The sequence below is a fragment of the Maylandia zebra genome, linkage group LG12 (assembly GCF_041146795.1).
Source record: "Maylandia zebra isolate NMK-2024a linkage group LG12, Mzebra_GT3a, whole genome shotgun sequence".
In the NCBI taxonomy this organism is placed as follows: domain Eukaryota; kingdom Metazoa; phylum Chordata; class Actinopteri; order Cichliformes; family Cichlidae; genus Maylandia; species Maylandia zebra.
In genome coordinates, this window is record NC_135178.1 from 37,823,111 (window position 1) to 37,846,148 (window position 23,038).

The 23,038-nt window shown below is 46.0% G+C and overlaps 1 protein-coding gene across 3 annotated transcripts in view; it reads right to left on the minus strand.

Annotated features, from left to right (window-relative positions):
- kank1a (KN motif and ankyrin repeat domains 1a) overlaps positions 1 to 23,038 on the minus strand; it is a 49,730-nt gene that overhangs the window by 15,008 nt on the left and 11,684 nt on the right. For 2 of the 3 annotated variants that reach the window (XM_076891214.1, XM_076891215.1), the window contains exon 2: positions 6,471 to 6,600. In XM_076891214.1, the coding sequence (XP_076747329.1) occupies positions 6,471 to 6,507 (37 nt within the window). In that variant the 5' untranslated portion in view covers positions 6,508 to 6,600. Of the gene's footprint in view, positions 1 to 6,470; positions 6,601 to 8,672; positions 8,720 to 9,772; positions 9,838 to 23,038 lie in introns of those variants that run through there. The other variant, XM_076891216.1, reaches the window with a different exon arrangement.

Consider the following 23,038-nt stretch of genomic DNA (forward strand, 5'->3'; position numbering starts at 1 on the left):
AGAAACTTGCTTCAGAGTCAAACACCAGTTCCTCACACGTCCCTCTGCAGCCAAACTCAGCAGCACGCACCGTCGGTAACACGTTTCAGTCGTTTCCATGTCCACAGACACGTGAGCCACGTAAAACACCCCGAACTGTGTCTGAGCTTTTCTCTGCTTCTCCAATCAGCTGCTGAAAATGTCCAGCCTTCATTCATTCACGCCGCTCAAGCTCTCCGTGTTTGCTCTTAAAATATGGGACTGCAGGCCGGCTCGGGCCCCGATGTTGACGCTCTGAAGAAAAATATACAAGCGGGGCCGTGCTTATTTTACAGCGGCTCTGTAAAAGTTTAAATTTAGAGCTGACGAAAGCCTTTTAATTCCACAGCGCCATCAGACGCTGAATAAATGAGGCTACTGGGCTAAATGTGTCTGCCAGCTGTTTGTTAACCAGAGAAATTCAAGCCAAACTACCTGCTTTTACACACACACACACACACACACACACTTTAATTACCAGTTACAGAAGGTTACATCTCACCTTAGAGCACAGTTCCTCATCAGTCTGTGGACAGTTAGGGTGTCAGTAATCTTTAACTACATGTTTTAAATGTGTACGACCGGCCTGGAGTTAAAGCTGTTATGATCTGATAACATGTGCACTTAGGTGTGGTCCAAGACAACAACATTACGACCCACGCGTGGGGCGATCCGGGGATATTAGGATAAATGAGTGAACTGCTCGTTAGTGATGGTAGACAAAATGAGTTTAGGCCCAACTACAAAGCACTGGGCCTTGTGAATATCTGAGAGACGCCGACATCCACAGAAGAAAACACTGGAGTGTTCAGATCTGAGCAAACTGCCCTTTTATTTAGATTTTAATCTTATCGGTTCTGCCCAACAGCTCACGTTCAATTTAAGTTCCTGCTCAAAAGGGATCGAGTCTCCAGTGTTCTAAGATCTTTAGTGACGCTCCAAAAAGTCCTGAAATAACAAAGAAAACAAACTTGTTTGGGAACACCCGTTTCACTGTTGGTACCTCACGTGTACATATTTACCAGTATCCAGTATGCACACGCTGCTTCTGGGTCTGAAAAGTGAAGTGTGCCTTTAACCTGTATTTTTTTGGCCTTTATCAGACAGGAAAGTGGAGACAGGGTGGCAGGAAGCCGTGCAGATAATGGTCTGGGATGGAGCCCAGCCGCACGATGAGGCTGGAGTCTTCAGGTTTGTAGCTCACCTGTGTGCACAGGTACTGACCTAATTAATTAATGGCCACCAGGAGGCGGAACCTGTGGTTGCAAAGAGACTAAACGCCCTGCAGCAGGGGTGGGAAACTCCAGGCATGTTGAGGAGGTAATTCAGCCATTTAATCAGCTGTGTTGGGTCAAAAACAGCTAAAGCCTGCAGGACACCGGCGCTCGAGGCCTGGAGCTGGAGGAAACGAGCAGGTAACGTCACAGCACACCCGTCACATGACCCGTTCCAGTCGTATCCAGTTTCTTTCCTCAGGCCGTCGCTCTGACCAACACTTAGACACTCACATAGTGTCTGTACTTAAACAGCCCCCATACCTGCTGCCAAATCAAAGCATGCTATATAGTCGAGTCCTTGTGCGCTTACTGTATACATGTGTAACATTATCAAACCCTTATAACTCCATAATTTATCCCAACATCTTTGCACCAGTGCACTTATGTGCTACACGTGCCATTATCGTCTGTGATGTTGAGTTTGTCAGCGTTGCCTGTCGTCTGTTTGTTTACCTACACTGTGAGCAAAGAAAAGACTGCAGCCCAATTCCAAGCATGTGTCCACACAGTCTGTCTATAACGTTGATTTTGCAATAATTAACCTTTAACACAACCATCACTACCAACAGCATCCAGGAGAAACACTGAAAGACTCGTGAAATGCTTGAAAGAAGTGAAAGTGAACTGTTCAGGCTGTTCAGGATGTGCAGAGAAAAACTTGCAAACTCATTGGAAGTGCAGGGCTGTGCTCCGGCATAGCTGTGAGAGCCAAACATGATGCAAGCGCCTGGGTGGAGCAGCCTCCACCCGCCCGACGGCACAGAAACAGCTCTGATTTTACCCCTTCAGAAGACGAAACACTCGAGTTTGCTCAAAATGAGCTTCATACCAAAGTTTTGCACTTTTCCTTATGAGGACTTGAATTCGGTCCCCACAACATGAGTAACACACAGACACACACGGAGCCTGGTATTTCCTGGCTCTGCCCGTGAGCCTAATTACTCCCAAGAAAAATAGAGCCAACGTTTGATCAACGCTGCAGCAGTTCAACACAACAAAGGCAAGACGCGTCCGTCCTCATCTGAACCCAGAACAAGACAAAAACACAAAGAGTCCATTAAAGCTGCACATTAGCTGCACGCAGGCCGGTCCGCTCGACTGTGGGCTTCTTCCAGGAACTCGCGGGGTCGCGCCAGACGCAGCTGCCAAATTCAACAATGATGATGCAGACCGAGGGAAATGTTTGGGCTTCCTCTGCAAACACTGAGGCACTTTGAAAAAATGTGCCCCTCTCTGGATTTTCTCATAGATGGTCAAGAAAAACATCAACGACAGTGTGCGGGCTGCTTCAAGTCAACCGACACGTAAATGTGATGATCCAGTTTCAGTTTGTATGGCTACGAGACGGTCGGAGTTAACGGGTTTGTGTTTTTGTTAAATACTTCTCCAGATATATTCAGTAACATGTTTTCACTGAGGCACAGATGTGTTTACTACACACATCTTTGGTTTAGTGAGTTAAACATACCAGCGTTTCATAATTAGCTGGTGGGACCATCGGTTTGGGTGTAAACTTATGAATGAATGTCACAGTTTAACGTCATGGTTACATTTTATTTTTAATTCAAGTTTAGGAAACTTTGTAATCTATGAGAGAAAATCCCAACAATCAAACGATCCTCTGAGCAGAACACGGGAAGAGCTGAAAGGAAGAACTCCCTTTTAACAGGAAGTGCCATCAAACGGAACGAGGCTCAGGAAGGCTCGGCACAGCCACCTCCTTGGACCTCCTCCTTTGAAAGAGGAGTGAAAGAAGCCATCTAGGTCTACTGTGAATGACCATCTTTGAACAGAGGGTGGGGCTTACGACACCAACTGTCTGCCATCTATGATCCAGTTTTGAGATCCTTTCCCTTAATGCCCACTCACATCCTGGGCCATCTGACCCCAGTAAATCAGACGATAGGGTGGGGTTGGGTTTCACAATGATCAATTTCACAAGGTTTCACCTGAAACCCTGGCTGATTGTGACCCACACCCGTATTCACACCTCGGCTCGTGTGATTAGGTAGAGGATCAATAGGGGGTCCATGACCCTCACAGGGACGCTCCACCATTTGACCTTAGAACTGAAGAAGCTTCTCGGATGAAACGTCTTCAGGGAAACTTAAAGTCCAGACGCTTTTCTTTCCAAGCTCCTTCGACTACGATGACCTGGATGACTGAGAACCTTCAGTCGCCTCCTTGGTGCTCGTGTACATTTCATAAAACTACTGAAACACCATTTTCAGCAGGAGACTCATTGAAGTGTACGTAATAATTTGGCTGATCTAGTGTGGCTGGTTTCTCACTTCTTGGTGCAAAAGAGTAACAAATGTATGCGACTGCCTTTGCTTCTGGAGCTGCAGTCACAGACAAACCTTTAAAGGAAACAAAAGGGTGACAGATGAACCTGCCATCATAACTTGGAAATGAGATAAATTCATATGAAACTCTGCACATTAAACAGGATTCTGCTCATTAAGATTTAGGACTGGATTTGTGTCTTTTAAAGATACGAGGGAAGCTTCCTGACTGCAAACGCATTAACTGATGCAACTTATGAGTGAGAGGAATCTGAATCACTGCACTGTGCTGCTTGACTGTGGAGGCGCATGCAGATGACAACAATGAAGTGATTAATGCTCAGAGAGACACGACCACACTTGGCACATCAGTGCTGTTGTGTAAAGACAGTACGGGTCTGGAGCAGCCAGCTCCAGAGAGAGAAACAAACAACATTTACAAAGACGCAGCGTCCCGCCCCCTCCGGCTCACATCATTATCAACTCGAAGCTCTTACACAAACAGGAAAGTGACTGAAAGCTACCATGGGAGAGGTTTAAAAGGGCAGCTGGGTCCATTACTGCTACTGAAACAAAACCACTTCTGTGGGTTTACAGGAGCTGCAGGGAGTGGCCTCACTGGCCTGATGGCCACCGCGGTGTCCCCGTGCCGACCGGTGCCACTGAAGACCAGTCAGACCCATAATGGTCTGCTCCGAGAGACAACCCGGGGCTGGACCAGGATCTGAGTTTCAGGAGTAACACTTCACACTGCCCGATGTCAGCTTTGTGCAGAATATAAAATGATCACATCCTGAGTGTTTTCACTCCCCACTGGTCTAAAATAAATCAGGCCAACATTTTTGAGGAGAAGTATTTTAAGACTGTGGGATCAGTCCTGCAAACAGTGCTGGAGTCGCATTAAAGTCTGCTGAGGTTTTGTTTGGAAGAAATGTGCTTAATGGTTTGTTGCTCAATGCGCTGAGGCGTCCCACATCTGGCATTTATTCCAATCTGAGAGAAGCTTCATTCTCGAGCTTCAGATATGTAAGATGCATGCAGCACTCCAGTTTAAATATTACGCTGTTCAATGACTTTGGTTACAATTCTTCAAACAGTTGAAAACATGCAGCTTTTCAACTGTTTGTTTTGTGTTTTGGTTTTGTAGATTTTTGTAAGTCTGCACTTTCACCTCCTCTGATAGCTCAGACTCCCCCCTTCACACTGTAGCTGCTTTAGTTCAGCTCGAGCCAAGATGATAAGACAGGCTGAAAACAGGAAGTCTGGTGAGGAACAACAAATCCTTCTCAAAATTCAACAAGTGCAACATTTTCCACGTATCAGTTGTAATTTTTTACCATGATTGAGCAGCCCTGGATCACAGATCGACATTCTTCCCAAAGCACATCACCCACCTCTACAATAAAAGGTTAAATATCACCATCTGCTCTGCATTCTTTCACCGCGTCTGCCTGCTGACCACCAACACGACAGAGAGGCTATTTGTACGACGAGGAGTTCAGCGGTCTGAGGGTTCCTCGGGACAAACTTATTGTCGATGTGGCCACTGAAGCTCAGACTTTATCATGTTGAGAAACACAAGCAGAGTGGAGTGGTGATGGCAGACTGACACTCAGGACGGCGCTCCTGAAGCACCCGACCTGCATGCTGCACATTCCAGCAGGGATTTGGAAGCAAGAAGCTTCACGCTCTCCCGTTAGTCTACACAGGAATGAGAGCGCACACGTGTGTGTGTGTGTGTGTTTTCATACTGAAGTGCCAAAATTCTCTCTCCGTCAGAACTCTTTGCCCTTTGTGCTTCAGATATCACTGAATCTGGTTCGAGCCAAGATTATGATTATTCATTAAAAATATACTGTGGAATAAGGTTGGGCGATTTATTTATTTGTCCACGAGTAAGTTTGCTAATAATGATGAGCTAATAGAAGCAGTCAACAGAAAAAAATAAAACAAATAATAGCGCTGTTTTAACAGCACCCTCTTTCAGAAGCTGGTGATAGCCTAGCATACTCAGCTGGATGGTGGACACGTGCACGCTCGCCTCATTGGGGGCGACCGTGGCTCAGGGGATTGGGAATTGCATCTGCAACCGGAAGGTCGCCGGTTCGATCCCCGGGCTCTCTGTCCTGGTCGCTGTGTCCTTGGGCAAGACACTTTACCCTACTTGCCTACTGGTGTTGGCCAGAGGGGCCGATGGCGCGATATGGCAACCTCGCTTCTGTCAGTCTGCCCCAGGGCAGCTGTGGCTACACCTGTAGCTGCCTCCACCAGTGTGTGAATGTGAGAGTGAATGAATAGTGGAATTGTAAAGCGCTTTGGGTGTCTAGAAAAGCGCTATATAAATCCACTCCATTATTATTATCATGTTCTTCCTGACGTCATACAGAGCCAAGAGTAAAGGAAAATAAAAACAAACTTTTGATCATAGGGACCCTCTGCTGATATGTTGAAACACCCACCACAGTGCATGTGAGCTCACACTTACTCACACAGCTGTTAGAGGCTGTTCAGTGTTTGAATGTTTGAATACAAGTTTGCACAAACAGCGTGTGAAGATGTTAAACTCTTGTCTCGAGGTCTGAAAAGTTACTGGATGACTTGACTAAAATTACTTCTTGCAACTCATGGTGTTTGTGTCTAAAGAGCCGGAGCCAAGACCTTAAATATACCAGCATGACTTAAGCTTGAAACTGGACCCCTAATCCCACTTCAGTCCCATTGTACCCCTGCCCACCAACGCCCAGAGAGCACATCTTAGTCACGGAGGCAGCCTGTAACCTTTAGACATGCAGGGACGCATTTACCCAGCGTCTCCCTCAAACTGCTCTGCAATGAAATAAGGTCAAAGACATCCCTGCAAGAATCTCACACTCACACTCACACACGTTACCTGGGCCATTGCCGTTCACGTGCACGGTTTGAGCCATGGGTGCAGCTGCGTGCTCTCAGTCCAACAACAAGACTCAGTGCCGTCATGCAACTGCCATGCAGCAAGTCCAGATTACCATGCAACCTGCAACCTGAGACAGAACACAAAGGAATACCGTTAGTGACGCACACAGGTGAGCAACAATTAGTGAGAAACAACACAAGGCAACCTTTCAAAGATTAAAAAGTGTCAGTAAAGGAGGTCACTTTGTCCCAGCGGTCAGACTGGTTCCTTTTTAAAGTTCACATGAGAACAGAGCGCTGGCTTTCTGACCTCCAGTGTAACTTGAAATATGTGAAGTGTGAGTGCACGTATTTTGACCTTTTGTTAAGCGTGTCTTTGTGGGAGCTGAAGCCCGGCCGGCCTCCGCTCCTTCACAGGTGTGTTTGCATCCTGACATTTCGAAGCACAGAGGTCCTGTGTGCAGTCGCCTGCTCATCATCATCAATGGACACATTATGAGCAACAAAACAAAAGAGCCGTTGTCATCTTATAAGAAGCTGCAAATATAAGACGAAAACTGGAGTCAGTAGGCCGGGGGGGGGGTCAGGTCTCGAGGAGCACAGATGTAGACGAGGTTCGATACAGCTGAAACCTTTGACCTTTACACTGAACACGTGACTCTGACAGCTAGAGATCAAGAGCTCAGCCCCGCAGTGGTAACAGAGTCGAGGACAATCTAAGACTTTTACAATATACTCTGTCTTACTCGATTATCAGGGTCGGTGAGGCCGCATACCTCAGGAATAGGGGTAGGAAGTCCAGGCCTCAAGGGCCGGTGTCCTGCAGGTTTTAGATCTCACCCTGGGTCAACACACCTGAATCAAATGAGTTCATTACCAGGCCTCTGGAGAACGTTTATACTGGAGCTAAAGGCGCTGAACATCAGCCAGGACCGAGCTGAGACCTCCAGCAAACACCAGAAACATTTCCCAGCAAAGTCAGAGTTTAACCAAGCATCCAAGAAGCGCAGAAAGGAAAGCATTTACTCCCGTTGGTGCATGAAAAATAACAAACATCATCAGAAAACATTCTTGGTTATGAATCCTAACCGTCACTTACAGTTTAACGTAACGATGCATATTTAAGTGTTACAAACAAAGTATTTAAACACATCTACCCAACAGCTGCACCTGCTGTGACGACATGCAGCCGACAGCCATAAAATGTGTGTGAGGAACATGTGAAAGGTCACTTTGTCAGTCAGCTGCATCATAAGTAAATCATTGTTTAGAGTGTGCAGCCAAATAAAGCAGCGCCGTAGTGTCATCAGGCCGGAGCCTCTAAGTCCCGACCGTCCGTCACCCTGGGGAGTTATTATAGTCGCGATACAGAGACGAAGGATTGAGAGCAGCCTTTGCAGAGCACACAGACCCTTCCAACACCCAAATAGACCGCAGGCATGTTTGTTCTCCTCCCTCACACTTAAAACTGGCTCCAGCATGTCACACAAAAAGAAATGTGTGGAAGAAATGGCCACTAACATTTAGAGATGCATCGATACGACGTCTGGATATTGCTCGGATGGTGTCTGGGTCTGATCTGCTCAGCTCTGTGCTCGGCTTTCGGGTCATTGGGTGAAATAAAATAAAAAATATTATACAATGAATCTGCTGTTTTAGGACACGAAAGCAATTCTTGGATAGAAAAGTCAGAAAGGATGGATCAAATAAATCAGAGGTGGGGAACTCCAGGAGAGACGAGCATAAAGCTGTCATTTTATTGGTCAGTTGATCCTCCGGCTCTCCACAGACAGGCTAACGAGCTCCTAGCAGAGCTGCTGCGCCTTCACACCATCAAAGGGATGCTAGGATTACTCGTCATGGCAGACCTGGGTGCTCCTCTGCTAGAGAGCAAGAAAAGGTGTTTGTGGAGGAGGTCAGACTATCGAGCTGTGGGCGGCTGGCCCATTTAAAACATTACGATTACAATGGATGAGCCTGAGCCTGCTAACACCTAATGGGACTCAAAGGACTGGACATCCAACACTGATGAACTGAAACTTGAGACAACAGGTAACGAACACAAAGCAAAGGTTTCATGCAGCTGCTCTCCAGCAGCATGAAGCTCAGTAAGCATTTCAACACATACACACAACTTCTGTTTGCCAAGACCATGCAAACGATTCTAACTGAAGGGAAAATGAATAATATACAGACTGACCAAAGATCTCCCACATGTCCTGTTCCATGAGCCGCCAGAACACAAACCTGCAGGAAGTAGCAGGAGAGAAGGAGGCGGAGTCTATTTACTGTTCAGCTTTGCACCACCACTGTGGGGGAAGCCATCGATCCTAGAGTCAGAGCATCAGCCTGCTTTTAATGCACTACAGGCCTTAAAACGGTCACAGGTCGCTTTTATGAAACTGTTTCCAGGAGAAAATATAAAATAAAGACGCACCAATTTAAAAATCAGCGAGTACTGATTGACATCAATATATCTGCAAATTTGATCCGTTAATGTTTTCCTGAGTAAAGACACTGTGATAAAAAGACTTACAGGAATAAATAATAAAAAGCGAAACAATAACTCTGCAGGAATGAACAGAATTATGACCTGATAATTCATAAAATAGCAATGAAACTGAAAATAAAAATTTATTTTAAAGGATTATTTCTGACATCATTCATAATAAATCAGAAGTTTAATCAATTAACAACATAACCTATAAAAATAAACAGTAATCCAAATAATCCAAACATGATATACTGAGGTAAATACTGAAGTTATGCAAACATTTAGTGTTGCTGAGAGAAAAAAGGAAAGTCTTTATAAACTGAGGCCCTGTTTGGGTCCAAGTGCCTTTAAGTCTGTATAAACAGATATTTAACCAAAGAATTTTTTTAAAGAGATTTTATTCCTCTTCCAATTTGAATTTTTCCGTGTTTGGCAAAAGCCTTTAATATAAAACCTGCTCATCCTTTTTTTAAATGAGTGACACGAAACCTCCTGTGAGGTTTTTAAGGTCTAGTCTGCACATTCCTGCAGTTAATGATCGACATAAACTCAGCCTCTGACATTTTCATGATTACGTGCTTACAGAGTTTCCACCCACTCTTCAGTGCAAGCTTTAAAAAAATAAACCAGAATCCATGTTTGTGCAGCTTCGCACAGGGTGAAGCTGCAGGTGGAGGCCTGAGAGCTGACCCAGAGTCACACCAACCACAAACAGGAGTTCTCACACACACAAACACTTCAGATATATTAACAATAACCCAAACCACAACAGTGACACCTCCCATCATAATAATGAAGCCGCTTACCTGCAACTTTCATTCTAACTTCCTGCACCTTGACGCAGGTACAAACAGAGCGAGCAGCCCTCAGACACGAGCCTGCACCGAGCAGCCCTCAGAGAGAGAGCTACGTTTCACGGCTAAGATTAGACGACTTCCTCAGATGACAGCCAAACGATCCGAGTCCTATAAGAGGAAACAGGACTTTAAGGCCGTTTGGGTGGAACGACCCCTCCGCTGGGCCTCCAGGTGAAGCGCGTAGTCGGCCGGCGTGGGTAAACACCCTCCGCCCTTCAGCTGAAGCGCAGCTAATGAGCCAGGCAGCTGAACACAATGGAAAACCTTTCAGATGGTTGCACATCAACCAGCACGGCCGCGTTTCTCAAGGCTCAGCTGCTGAAGGTGAAGACAGAAGGGCGAACAACAGAAAGCAGCGCCGTGGATCAGGGCTGATGTGGGACAGCAGAGGGTCAAAGGTCAAGCTAAGCAAGAACCCGTCACATTTCTGCCCACGGTCAACAGAAAACTGATTTAACGTATTTGGAAGTAATCAGTGAAGAAAGAAATAATTCAGCTGAACTCCTCTTAACCACACATTTCATTATAACATCAGACCACACAGGATAAAAACACTCCACAGAAGCACCCACTCAGGATCAGACCTCAGCGACTGAAAACATACCCACTTCAAATAAACGCGATTACCTGCTGGCCACATTCCCCCAGCCAATGCCCTCTGAGGTAACCCGTTTCCATGACTACTGCATGCAAAGGCAGGATATTCAGCAAGCTGATCATATATGACAAAAGGTAAAATAAATAAATATAAATAAAGTGATCAACACTGCATGTTCCAACCCCGCCCCCCGTTCAGGTAAAACTGCTCTGTCATTAGTAACAGACTGAAGGTCTCAGGGCTCCATGTGCATCGATCTACAAAAATAAAACCCAGAGTTAATCTACTAACAGCTTCAATGACAAACAACTACTTCTTTTAATCCACACACTGGTACCCTCACACACACACACACACACACACACACACACACAGGTACCCTCACATTTCTTCAGTCTCAGCCCTGCAGCTCTGACAGCACGCTGGCACGTCCCACAGTTCCCATTGCCACACAGTGTTACCAGTTATTATAGTTTTAAGTGATCATATAAAAAACTTCTCCCACTTACAGTAAAGGCAGCAGAGTAATAAGCAGCTGTGAAATCGTGACCTGTGCGCTCTAAGGCAGAGCGTCTGCGTGCGGTCAAACTAAATACGAAGCCCATGTTTGTCAATAAAATCTTGACTTCTGCTTCATAAACTCCACATTCTATTTTTAATCTCCGACATCCTTCAGCTTTAACAGGAGCCACTTTAAATGTACTCAGAGTCCGACTCTGAGCCTTTCCTGTGAATCAAAGCTTCCCATTTAAACAGAGCCTCACTCACCGCGCTGACCAGAGCAGATCCACGGCTGATCTCAGGAGCTTCAAACTCCTCGAGCAGGAAACTTTTGAGCGCCGACGCAAACCGGAACAACCCGTTCGGTTCCTTCTCAGCTGTTAAATAATTTTCAAGCGTGCACGCACAGCTCTGAGCAGCGGCAGGCGTGACTCCTCTCCACCTGGAGGTGCGTTTGACAGACACACAGCTACATTATTTACCGTGACAGACACCTGACGAGCTACACAAACAGACGCACGAGCATTCAAACAGCATCCCGTGGCGTGCTCGAGTCAGTACACAGGCTGAGCTCTTTAAGTACTCGAGTACAAACAGCCAAGAGAAAGGTGAACGAGCCCAAGAGCACTTCAGCAGAAGCAGGTACAGGTAGAAATGAGCTGTGTTTCAGTGCAACAAAACTAAAACGTCCACCAGCTTCCTCTTCTCTGCGCACAAAAGTAATCTGATTACATCAACACAAAGCTGTTTAAGAGCTGAACCAAAACAACGAGTTTCTAAATGGTCTGTAAATGAGTATGAAGTTTATCTTTAAATATTACTTGACTTCACCGAGTTCCCCTCTTAGTGAAGTGAAGCTACACCAAGCAACAAACAAAATGTAAGAAAACACTTTGTTTGGATTGTCAGTCAAACAGGAAGCAGCGTCTCCTATTTAAGATCCCAGGAAATCTAATGAAGCACGTTTGTTACTGAAGGAAATCCCAACGTGGAGGACGACTTTCATTTAAGTCATTTTTGTCCTTTATTCCTGGCGATGGCGTGGATGGGAACGACATGTTTTAGTCTTGTTTTTGTTTCCATTTATTTCAGGAACGACAGAAAAAGGTCAGTGAACAGTTTCTTCATCACACAGTTTTCAAACACGCGGCTTTTTCATGTGCAAAAATACAATCTGTGACATTATCAATAAAATGTTGAATACCTACATGTTTCATTAATTTCATAATAATGGGACTTTAAATGTTATTTCACTGAACAATGAGTTTTATCATAAACACGTTTTAAACGTCAGCCTCTCAAATGTGGCTTTAAAGCACAGACGTGCAAACAATGATTCTTCCTAACAGTGACGTCAGGCTCACGGTGATGCCCGCCGTTATTGTCAGAACATTCACGCGTGCATCACATCGACACACATATAAAGAAGTTCGAGCTGACAGGATGTGGTGCCACAGTTCACATTTTCCACTGCAGTAAAACAAAGACTCGAGGCTTTTTTGTGTGGACAGTAAACAGAAGGAGAAGTTACCAGAGGGCCGTTAGGCTGCAGACCCGCTGCGCTGAATATTCAGCAGAGCTGTTTTTCCCCTAATAAAAGCAGAGGCTGCAGCTTTAATGGAGGGAAAAAGCCTCGAGAGGAACCGGGATGTTTTCATTCAGATAATCAGGAAAAGCTCAGCAGCGTAACAGAGCGGCTGCATGTGGAGCATCGAGTTCACCTCGTTTTCTTTTTTCATGTCCGTAAGAATTAAAACGTAGAGGAAAGTTAAACTGAAGGAAACGGCGTGCTCCTGTGCTGCAGCGCTAACGTGTGCACGAGCGCAAATGTGACTAATTGCAGAACAAGCAGTAGCTGCTTGTCAGCTCAGCTCTGCATCTGGGCCTCATTAGGAAATGCCTCTGAAGCTTTGAGGGGAAGCTGCTGTGCCGACCGTGGAGAAGAGCCGGGCCAGGCGAGGAGGCCGGACGTGCCGACGAGCTCTACAGTTTGGAGGCTGCAGAGCTGGTTCTGTTCAACTGTTCACTTCACTTTGACGGAGCCTGCCGAGTTTGACTCTGGAGAGCCTGTGATAAAGCCTCTCAATTATTCCACCAGGGAGGGAGGACCCGGAAGAACCAGAGGATTGTGTCCCCTACTTAGCATTTTTAAAGAGAAGTCACATGGGCAGAGGTGAGAAGAGAAAAGCAAAGACGTCCATCTTCAGGGAAGCTCAGGAATCTTTTCCAGCAGCTGATTAAGATTAGAAGAAGTTGATGAAACAGAATCATTAGAAGCTAAGAGTGCCAGGCTGTGGCATCAATGCTGAGGCTCAATAAGTCAGGCTGGTGCACGTCAGCTCAACATATGATAAATTACTCATTGAAAGGATAAAGACGGGCTTGTGTTTTTGCTTTTCTATAGACGTCTCTTATGGTGACGATCTTTGGAGAACAAACTCTTTGGACCTCAGTGATAAACAGCAGCGAGGCTGATGTTGCTGCTCTTAAACATCCATGAGTGTAAACGTACTGACGCTCCCAGCTGACGAGCGCCAAAGACCACACGATAAACACGACGACGTTTATCAGACGCAAAGTTCAGCAGCTTCTTTAAAAGACGTGGAAATGCTCACGCGCACGCACACACTTCATTCAGGCGTCTGATGCAAATATGAGCAGAGATAAGGTCTCCGTCAAACAAAGAGTGCAACACAGCAAAAGAGTGAAAGCAGCCATGTTGCTTCATCAAACGCTGACCTATTTGCAGTGGGGCTGCTGCCTCGCTCCTTTAGGGGGCGCCACAGTGGCTCATCTCCCTCCATCTCGCCATGCTCCCTGCAGCATCCTGTCACACAAACCCTCTGTATGACCTTTAATCTTCTTTTCCTCCAGCCTGTCCAGTAGATCCACTCTCTCCTCCGCACGTGTTCAAACCAGCTCAGCCTCACCTCTCTACGATTGGTCCTTTCCCACTAATGTGCCTCTAACTTAGTATTGCTTTGAGGAAAAAGAGGCGTTCACAGAGCATCGCTTCATGCTGCTTTCTTTGTAAATACTGCAGCCTGTATTCTTTACAGAGAACCTCAGTGATCACCTGTCACTACTGTGTCTGGTTTGGGGCTGAGGTCAGACAAACCCAACACACTTTAACTTACCCTGCAAACACTGTGAGGTCAGCTGATGAGCCGACCTGCAGAGACTCCTGCTCCTGTATAATCACACATGGAGTTATTTTTGGTGCAGACGCTTTCAACTCCCTGCTATTGTTCCTCCGAGGCAGCCGCGAGCCTCGTGCTCGCAGATAAACACAGTGTTGGCGAACGACGAGCATTTCCTCCACTGAGACTGGAATTATAGAAATCAAAGACAATTATACATACTGGCCCTGTCATTACGCTCCCAGCCATCGCTCGCTTTATCTCGTTCATAAAAATCTGAGCAGCGTGCACGTGGAAGTCGGCCCGGTCATTTCAGAAGAATCAGTATCTGAGCACAAACTGGAACCAGGACTTCAGATCACAGCACATCTGTGTCACACCTGCAGATCTAAATCCAGCTCGTTTTGAAATCTGCACCATACCGCACGCGCTTCGAATTCCAGCATCAGCTGTTCGGATGCTTTGAAATTTGGGAAAGGTATCGGCAGGAGTGAAAATGTTGTGAGACGAGGCAGTCGCTGGTTCACTTCTTCCAGACGTTAACCTGCACTTATCAGACAGACAGCACTGCATTTTAAAACCACAGTGTGCCTGCTCGGTTTAAATTAGTGCCTCCAACCTTTCATTCATACTCGTTTTTGAAGTTTACTTGCATATCAAGAGTTCTGTGTACCTTTCACCACAAAAGGAGTGTAGCTGTGCTTATAACCGAAGCGTTTAAACAGAGCGTAATAGGCCATCCTAAAAATATGCAGATCTATTCTAGTAACAGTCTCAGTGCAGGCTGTTTGTGCTCCATGCTGCATCAATCCTTCCTTTAGTCTGTTCAGTTATATTGTGTTTAAACTCAGCGCTCAAGTGGCCAAGCACCGTGTAAACATTCAGCCTTTAACAGGCCACCCCCACCGCACCGACGCTCCGCGTTCACGTCTGAGGTTTTAGTTCAAATGTTAATGAAAACCAACATCTGTGCGGTGCATGTACAGGTCAGAGGAATGAGACCGAAAACTGACATTTAGCTTGTAACACATGATGCAAACATGGCGTTGGTGCCACACAGTAAATATGTACTGTAGTTTAGCCAGCGCCTAATAAGGGTAACATCGTGTGGCAGCTCCTAAATATCATGTTAAATGTCCTCTTCACAGCCATTAACAGAAAATGCAGCTTGTTGGGGTCTTGAGCTTTTTTCCTATCATTGCAACTGAGTGCACACAGATGCATTTAGCCCCCCAGCGTGGCTCCTCGTCATGACCTCCACCGTAGTAAAGCCAAGAGAGGACGACATGGTGCAGAAGTGTCTTTGATTGCTGTCCCTTTATTTTAGGAATCGACTTTATCTGCTTCAGCCATTTATCGCAACAGCTGCTCTCCAGAGGTTCAGAGTCCCTACAAAGGAATTCTGTGCAAGACCATTGAATGCACACAAACAGCAGACCCTGCAGGTCTGTCAGGGTCCCTCCTCCTCCTTACAGCTCTGAACAAATAAAGAAATTAAACCTTGAGGGCTACAAAATGAAGAATAAGCTCACAGCTGAGTGAATTTGGTGTTTATTACACTGGCATATGCTTTCTGTCTGCCAGGGCGGAGAAACTTCAGCTCTGCTCTGATTTATTCCTCCAAGTTTTACTTCTTCGCCTGCAGCCAAAGAGCCAATCAGCTGCTTTAAACATGCCAAAGTTGCCAGGCTCTAAACTGTCCGTCCTTCAGCTTATTTGAGTTAATAATTTGTTTGCAGTGAGAAAAACATTTAGCTGCACCAGTAACTGTTTTTGGATGAACTACTGAGTTAAAAAAAAAAAGGTCATTTTCAGCCTCAAGGAATCAGCGAAACAGCCGTTTACACCTCTCTGTCTCGCTCGCCGCTCCTCCAGCACCGAACAACAAAGAGGGAAAAGAAGACTCTACTGCAGACGCCGTGGTACGCCATTAATCAGCCTGTTCGCCTCACTGCCGTCCTGAGCACAGATTTAAGAGGTCACCCAGTCTTTGCACTCACACGAAGCCTTTCTGCTGACAACACTGCCCCCTGCAGGAACAAGACTCAGCTCCAGGTTACGGCTGAAAGATGTGAAACAAACACCAAAACGCCACAGATCAACACATCCGTCTCTCTCTGCGCTCTAAGAGTTAAAGAGCTGCTTTTACAGAAGACGCCGTCTCCCCGGATCACTGTGTCGACTCTGGTTCTCTCTTTATCCCCCCCCCCCCACAGGTCCTCCTCTGTCTGGCCTGCTCTTGACCAAGGACAGGCTGGAGCCGCTTATTTGTTCAGCTCTTGAGTGGAGTCACTAAGGCGGAGTGGAGCTATGGGCCGGTGAACACCGCCCATCACTCGCAGCCGGTGGAGGCACCAAGTTACTTTTAAATTACATGCTTTGCACAGACGTTGTTCTCCATCTAATGGAGTTCACATCTATGACTAGAACAACAAACATGACTGATTTTACTGAAGCTAAAGTTTCCTGCAGAGCAGTGAGTCGGAACAGTTTACTTTGAAACTCATCCTTCAGTTCAAACTGGTTTTATTCGGCCATCGTGATTCAGCACACAGATCACTGGGTTTGTTCTCGTGTTACCCAACAGTGAAACCACATGAATGAGCCTTAATTACAAGGCGTGTTATGCACTCGCCTTTACTTTGAAACTCGTCGATCACCTTTAATTCAATAAAACAAAGAGTCAACCAACCACAACGTAAACTCCAAACATGTGAGAGGTGCAACGAATCAGAACAAAGACAAACGTCAGCCTTCAGGTTTCTCTACAAACACTAAAGTTTTGGTACGAGCCGCGTGGACACCTTTACAGCTCACACGTCTGCGTTTGCTCTAAACACGCCACAGCGCTCAGATGCAACCTCCAGAGAGAGGCGGTCCCTCCCACAGCTTTCACTCGTGTTGTCAGCTCGCTCAAAGAAGCATTGTGGGAGAAATTCCGACTTAAGTGCTCCCGTGTTTGCTTTTGTGCCAAGCGAGCCCACTCTGACGACCTTTTGGAGACAGACCAATGAGATGCAGCGCTGCCTCCTGCGCTGCCCTTCTCCTCTGACAGCTGCCGGACAATGAACGACAAGCTAATTAAAGTGATCACAACATGTGGTGGAGCGAAGAAGCCAAGAGACGCCAAAACGAGAGGGTAAAATAAAACCATGAGCTTCTTTTAAAGAAACAAAGCCTCCACGTATTTTTCTGCAGTTTGTGTTACCTGAACAGAAACGATCTCAGGAATATTTTTGGAGGCTGTAATTATTAATAAACTACTTTCCCCTCCTTTTCAGCGAGCTCCAAACACTTGAGCCGGTGGGCCAATTATGGCGTTAATGAGTCCCACTGAGCTGGATCACAGCCAGGGGAAGGCGGAGGAGAGCTGCAGCTGTGGAGCATTGTAATGTACAGAGATGCAGGTCAGCGTCCTCCCTGACCCACAGTAATAAGAGATATCACTCTGTCACACATGCATGTAAGCTAATGAGCTGCAGCTACTGCTGAAAGCTGATTTTGCATGTTGCTGAGGCAGGCTGAGTTCACACCTCCTGTTTTTGGATGTTTGCCCCTTTAAAGCCCAGAACTACATGCTGTAGAGCGTTTCAAGTTGCTATATATTAATTATATCATAAATTTTAATATTATGGACTTAATGCATACATATTAACTACATAAACTGCAATAAAGTGCACTAAACTACAAAACAAAATTAAAAGAGTTTGTTTTTGTTACATATTTCTACTTACAGAAATTTAAGAGGCATCTCCCTCTAAACTGTAAATGCGAAACAGTTTCCAACCACACGCGGCCGCGCCGATGGGCCTAAAACAGGAACTGGACCATCTGCATTAAATACAAGTTGAGTTTTTTCCCAGAACTGGAAAAGAACAAAGCGAGCACAGACGAGAAGCGCTCGCAGGTCCTTTAGGTTCGATGATGCGGACGGTCATTTTTATTGACACAGTCTAAACTCGTTGGTTTTTCCCAAAATTAAACAGATAAAAACGTGATTTTCTCAGAACTGAGTAAAACCAGCAGGTGATGTGTGAGCTTCACTTACTGACACTTATAATAATCAAAATATATTAACATGCTTTATTCAGTATAACCTTAAAATAAGAACCTGAGTCCATAAACTCTCTTTTGTGCAATTCAAGGTGTTGCCCCCTGGTGGCCATTAGAGCAACGCAGTTTAAGTCATGTTCCTGGTTAAAATGGGGACAAGGACCCGCCCCTGGGGGCTGGAAAGGCTCAGAGGACTCATCCACTGGACTTTCCCACCTTCAGTTGTCTTATGGAGTCCGTTTGTTTGTGCAGGGTTTAGGGGGGCTAATACACTCTTTCACAGCGTAAAGTTCATGTTACAAAAATACACAAGCTTCATATCTCCACAGATACGAGGCCCACATGCTCCAGACGACTGCTGCATTATCAGAAAAGTGTAGGTTTAAGGATCATGCAGCATGGAAGAGAAAATAAACTCTTATCGGCACACTTGCTGATGGGCATGCACTGGTGTGTTTACAGGTGCAGCTTCTTATTGGTGGAAACCTTAAAATCTGCACAGCTAACACACATTTGTGGAAACTGCTCAGAGTTTCTAAAGCGACACTAAGAATGCAGCTGCTTGTTCTTCAGAAAACACATGAAAGAAAGTGCGCAGGCTGTGGAGATAAAAGCAAGACCGGGTTCAGGGTCACGAGCAACACACCCACAGCCTGGTATCTTTCACTTATTCTCCCCGTCAGTCTGTTTCACATTCCTTTTTTAAGCCGACCTACATCTCTGAATAAAACTTTGTCTCAAATAAAATGGACCTATTCAACTCTTCCTGTGTACATTTAGGTCATTTTGTGTTCAGGCACAGAAGCCCACCAACCTGCATTTCAATCCTGTTTACGAGGGGCAGCCAATCAGAAGAAACCCTGATGCCCTGCGTAACAGAAATAAGGTTTATTTGGAGTATTTTGAACTCTGAATCATGCAAAGCTACTCTGAGTTTAGCAATTCCAGTATGTAACTAGAAATGAGCATAACACACCTTAAATAATTACAGTACTTGAACAGCTGTAGAACCGTCCCACGCACTGCTTAGAAGCACAACAGCAGCCCTGCTGCACTTCACTGTATCGTCAAACCACCACAAAGCTGTTACAACGCAGGCTGTGTGTTTATGCGGGTTGCTTTCAGAATCAATCAGGACTCCCTGAAGAGGCAGTTTTATCTCTGGGGGCTGCAGTCCCAGCTGTGCCGCGGCCCAGGTCCCGGGAACAAAAGACACCTGCCAGATTCAGGCTTTCAAGCACAAGGGGAGCATGAAACCGCCTCCACACGATAAAGTGTTTTCCACTGAAAGCAGCTGGCCGTTCAGTTTGATAGAAATCTCATCATGACCGAGACGTAACAGAAAGCAGCGAATCACTGTGCAAACAACAAGCACGCAGGTTTTAACAAGCAGCCAAAGTTACAGCTGTAAACTCCTGAAAACAAGCGTCTGTTTTCATTTTCCCCTCACAACAAAACAGCCTTAATGTCAGGAAGTCTAAACGGCCTCACAAGCACCAGTTATGAAGCAGCATCAGACCTGCTGCTGCTCGTTTGTGGACTTTGCCTGTTGATAATTATCTATTGTAACTATGACTCCAGGAATCGGCCTTTGGGCAGAAGGTTAGCTGCCCACACATCCTGAGTTCTCTGCAGTCCCACCTCGGGCAGAACACATGGAATTCGTTAACGGTACATGGACCGGTTCTTGTATAGCGCTTTTCTACTCTGAGCACTCAAAGCTTTACACAACTTGTACATCCTCCCATTTGCAGAGGTCACACACCGGTGGATGCATCAGAGAGCTACATGGGGTTAGTATCCTTGAGCAGGATGGGGAACGAATCAGCAACCTTCCGGTTAGTAGGCGACCTGCTCCACCTCCACCAACAACTTAAAGATCATTTAATGGCCTAAAAACTGCCTTCACACTTCTTCTGATATTTCGACAGATTATTGGTCCAGTCTGGAGAAGCTGGAACGGATACTGGAGACAAAGTGCTGATTTAAGCAAGGTGGAGCGCCAGCAGCAAGGTGGAGCGCCAGCAGCAAGGTGGAGCGCCAGCAGCAAGGTGGAGCGCCAGCAGCAAGGTGGAGCGCCAGCAGCAAGGTGGAGCGCCAGCAGCATGTGTGAGGTGGACTGAGGAGGACTAGCTTGACTGTAAATAACAGTACACAGTAGAGTTGCACTGAGCCTAGAAGACCAGTACAAATAAATCAAATGAATACGTTTTAAGTCCTATTATCACATCTCACCATCATCATCATCATCATCGTATTAATAAACCCCAGGTTCTTAACTCTCAGTCGGTTAACCACTCTGCAGCTCATACCTGGTCAGAGAGCAGTGAGTCAGTTAATGTGAGTAAACTCTGTTCTTGAGTTATTACAGATCCTGTAGTTCAGCTTATAAATAAAAGCCTCAATTTAAATGTAATGTAGAATATATTAATGTCCATCTGCTGAGCGTGTCCGCCCCAGCTGGTCCCGACGCTGGCTGCCTTTGTGCGCTCTTAGCTGGCCTCATTGTTTGTCATGGAGAGGTTAATGTGGTGACATCAGTGCTAGCCCTGATTAACTGGCTTTAGCGTCATTTGTCATCGGGGATATCGAGCATGCCATCTCGGGGGCTGGCCGTTATCCCTACTCTGTTACTGGGACGACAAAGCAGCCTAAATACAGCGATTAAGAGTTTATTCTGGCTCCCAACTGAGGGGTCGTCTGGAGAAAAGACTCCTCATTTATATGATCACAGCAACGAGAACGTTTAGTAACAAGGAAGGTGATCGAGGCTCCCAAATCCTGCATTTAGTCCTCGTTAATTCAGTGTTCCCTCTAAAGCTTTTCACTGACACGAAGCACTCGTGTTTGCCAAGAAGAAAGAGGAACTCAAGGATGGACTTGAGAAAAGAAAGAAGACAAGAGAGGAAAGGAGGGAGGGGGGAGGCAGGGAGAGAGGATTAATCCCATTAGCTAAATGATTTGTTCCACTGAGGGAGGGGGAGGAAAGTACAGGGAGAGAAGGGGGGTGTTTGAGGGGAATGACAGTAATGACCAGGCACTAACCTCTCCCGTTTTCCCCGTTAGCATCAACAGCGCTTGAAGCCGTCCACACGTCACTTGACGCCCTAATCTGAAAGTCTAATTTGTTCCCAAGAGGGGAAGCAGAAAAGGAACCACCAAATAAAAGTGGGGGACACGCCAAATTCAAACAAAACCCATGACCCACAAAAGATAAAACCTCCCAAACAAGCCTTAAAAAGTCTCATTATCTGCTTCGAGAACAAGTTTACACAATTTAAATTTAACATATACGATTAACAAGAGTAAAGCAGAGCGTTAGCATCAGCGCCAGAAGAAGGAATCGGTGAGAGGTGCAACCTCCAACCCTGACAGCACGGCTCGTTACAGCAAACCTCAGCAGCTTCAGGAAGTCGTTAAACACCAAATGGGTGTCTGGCTCAGCGAGACGCCGCTCCAGGTGAAGACAGACGAGACGTGGACGGTGTCGACGTCTGCAGAGGACATCATCAACGACGTTTAACAAACGAAAACCGGTCCGAGTCGGAAAACTAACATTTATTTTGCAGCTAGTAAATCATGCACATCTCTAAACATTCATAACATGAATTCGGGGCTAAGACTAAGCTCTGGACATTTAATGCAGATGTAAATTCATCTGCACGGTCGGGCTCGCGTCAGATTACCAGCCATCGCTGGGTGGAGGAAGTGGGAATAACTGTGGGACTAACTAATGACTTCCGTGTTATCCTTTTCATTATCTTGGCCTCGCAGGGTCGCAGGCTATGAAAACAGTAGCATGCCTTCATAGGTATAATGCAACACATTGTATTGTGTTGGCAGTGGAGGGCTGAGGGGGCGAGGCGGGGCGGTCTTCCCAGCGGGAGTCATTCCGATCAACAATAGCAGCAGCATTCCTCTGGAAACACTGTGGCATTGTGGAGGGCGTCTGTTCGCTGGGAGGATCGCCACTTCCACCAAAACAAAGGGATGAACTCATTCTGGGAATGTTTTGTGTCACCTTTAGGAATGACAGAGTAACTTTTGCTGTCCGGCTTTTCCTACCTGTGAACAGTCATATTTACTAAACTGACTGCGTGTTTTGACAGCGATGAGTCAAATTCCCACACTCGTCAATCCGTCCGGCTCCAAGAATGACTGCCCGAATATTTCATCTCAGCTTCAAGCATCCGTTTTGTTTCTGGCTTGCTGAACTTTGCTGCACATTTACACTGCAAACATAAACTCAGTGGTAGATCTGTGTTTGTCTTATCAGAGATAGAAATGTTGCTGTAAATACACGATACTGTATGACAGATGTAGGGTTTACATCACTGCGCTGAATCCTCGCTGCAGTGCATTTATTGCATTTACACCTGTGCACCGGTGACTCTGCATTACTCTGCAGACTGATGAGACAACCTGAGCTCTTCCTGTTCCAGTTAAACACAGGAAGGAGAGAAGACTTCAGACCTGACAGCCTGTAGGTGCATCACAGATCAGCCTCACACTTAGAGATGGGGGATTTTCCCATCATGAGCCCTGAAAACAGGACTACAAACAAACATGCAGCAGCCATCTTTAACGTCTGAACTAACGTCTGGTCCTGAACTAAAATGCAAATCTGGTCTGGTTGCTGTTGAAGTAGCCAAAGTAACAGGAAGCCGTTTCCTCAGGAGATTATTGTCCTGCTGGGATGAATCTCCTCATAACTCCAGCTGGGTGTCCAACCTTATTCTGACTTTTAACAGAACAGAGTTCATTATGAATTATAACAAAAGCGTCTCTAAAACAGAGCCCAGAAGGTACAGCTCATGAGCAAATATTGACTCGAATGTTGGCCTGTGCTCTTCTATTATTTCAGCTTCACTGGAGGACAAGAACAATGTGGGAGCAGTCTGGTGGCAGATGTCACTGAATATG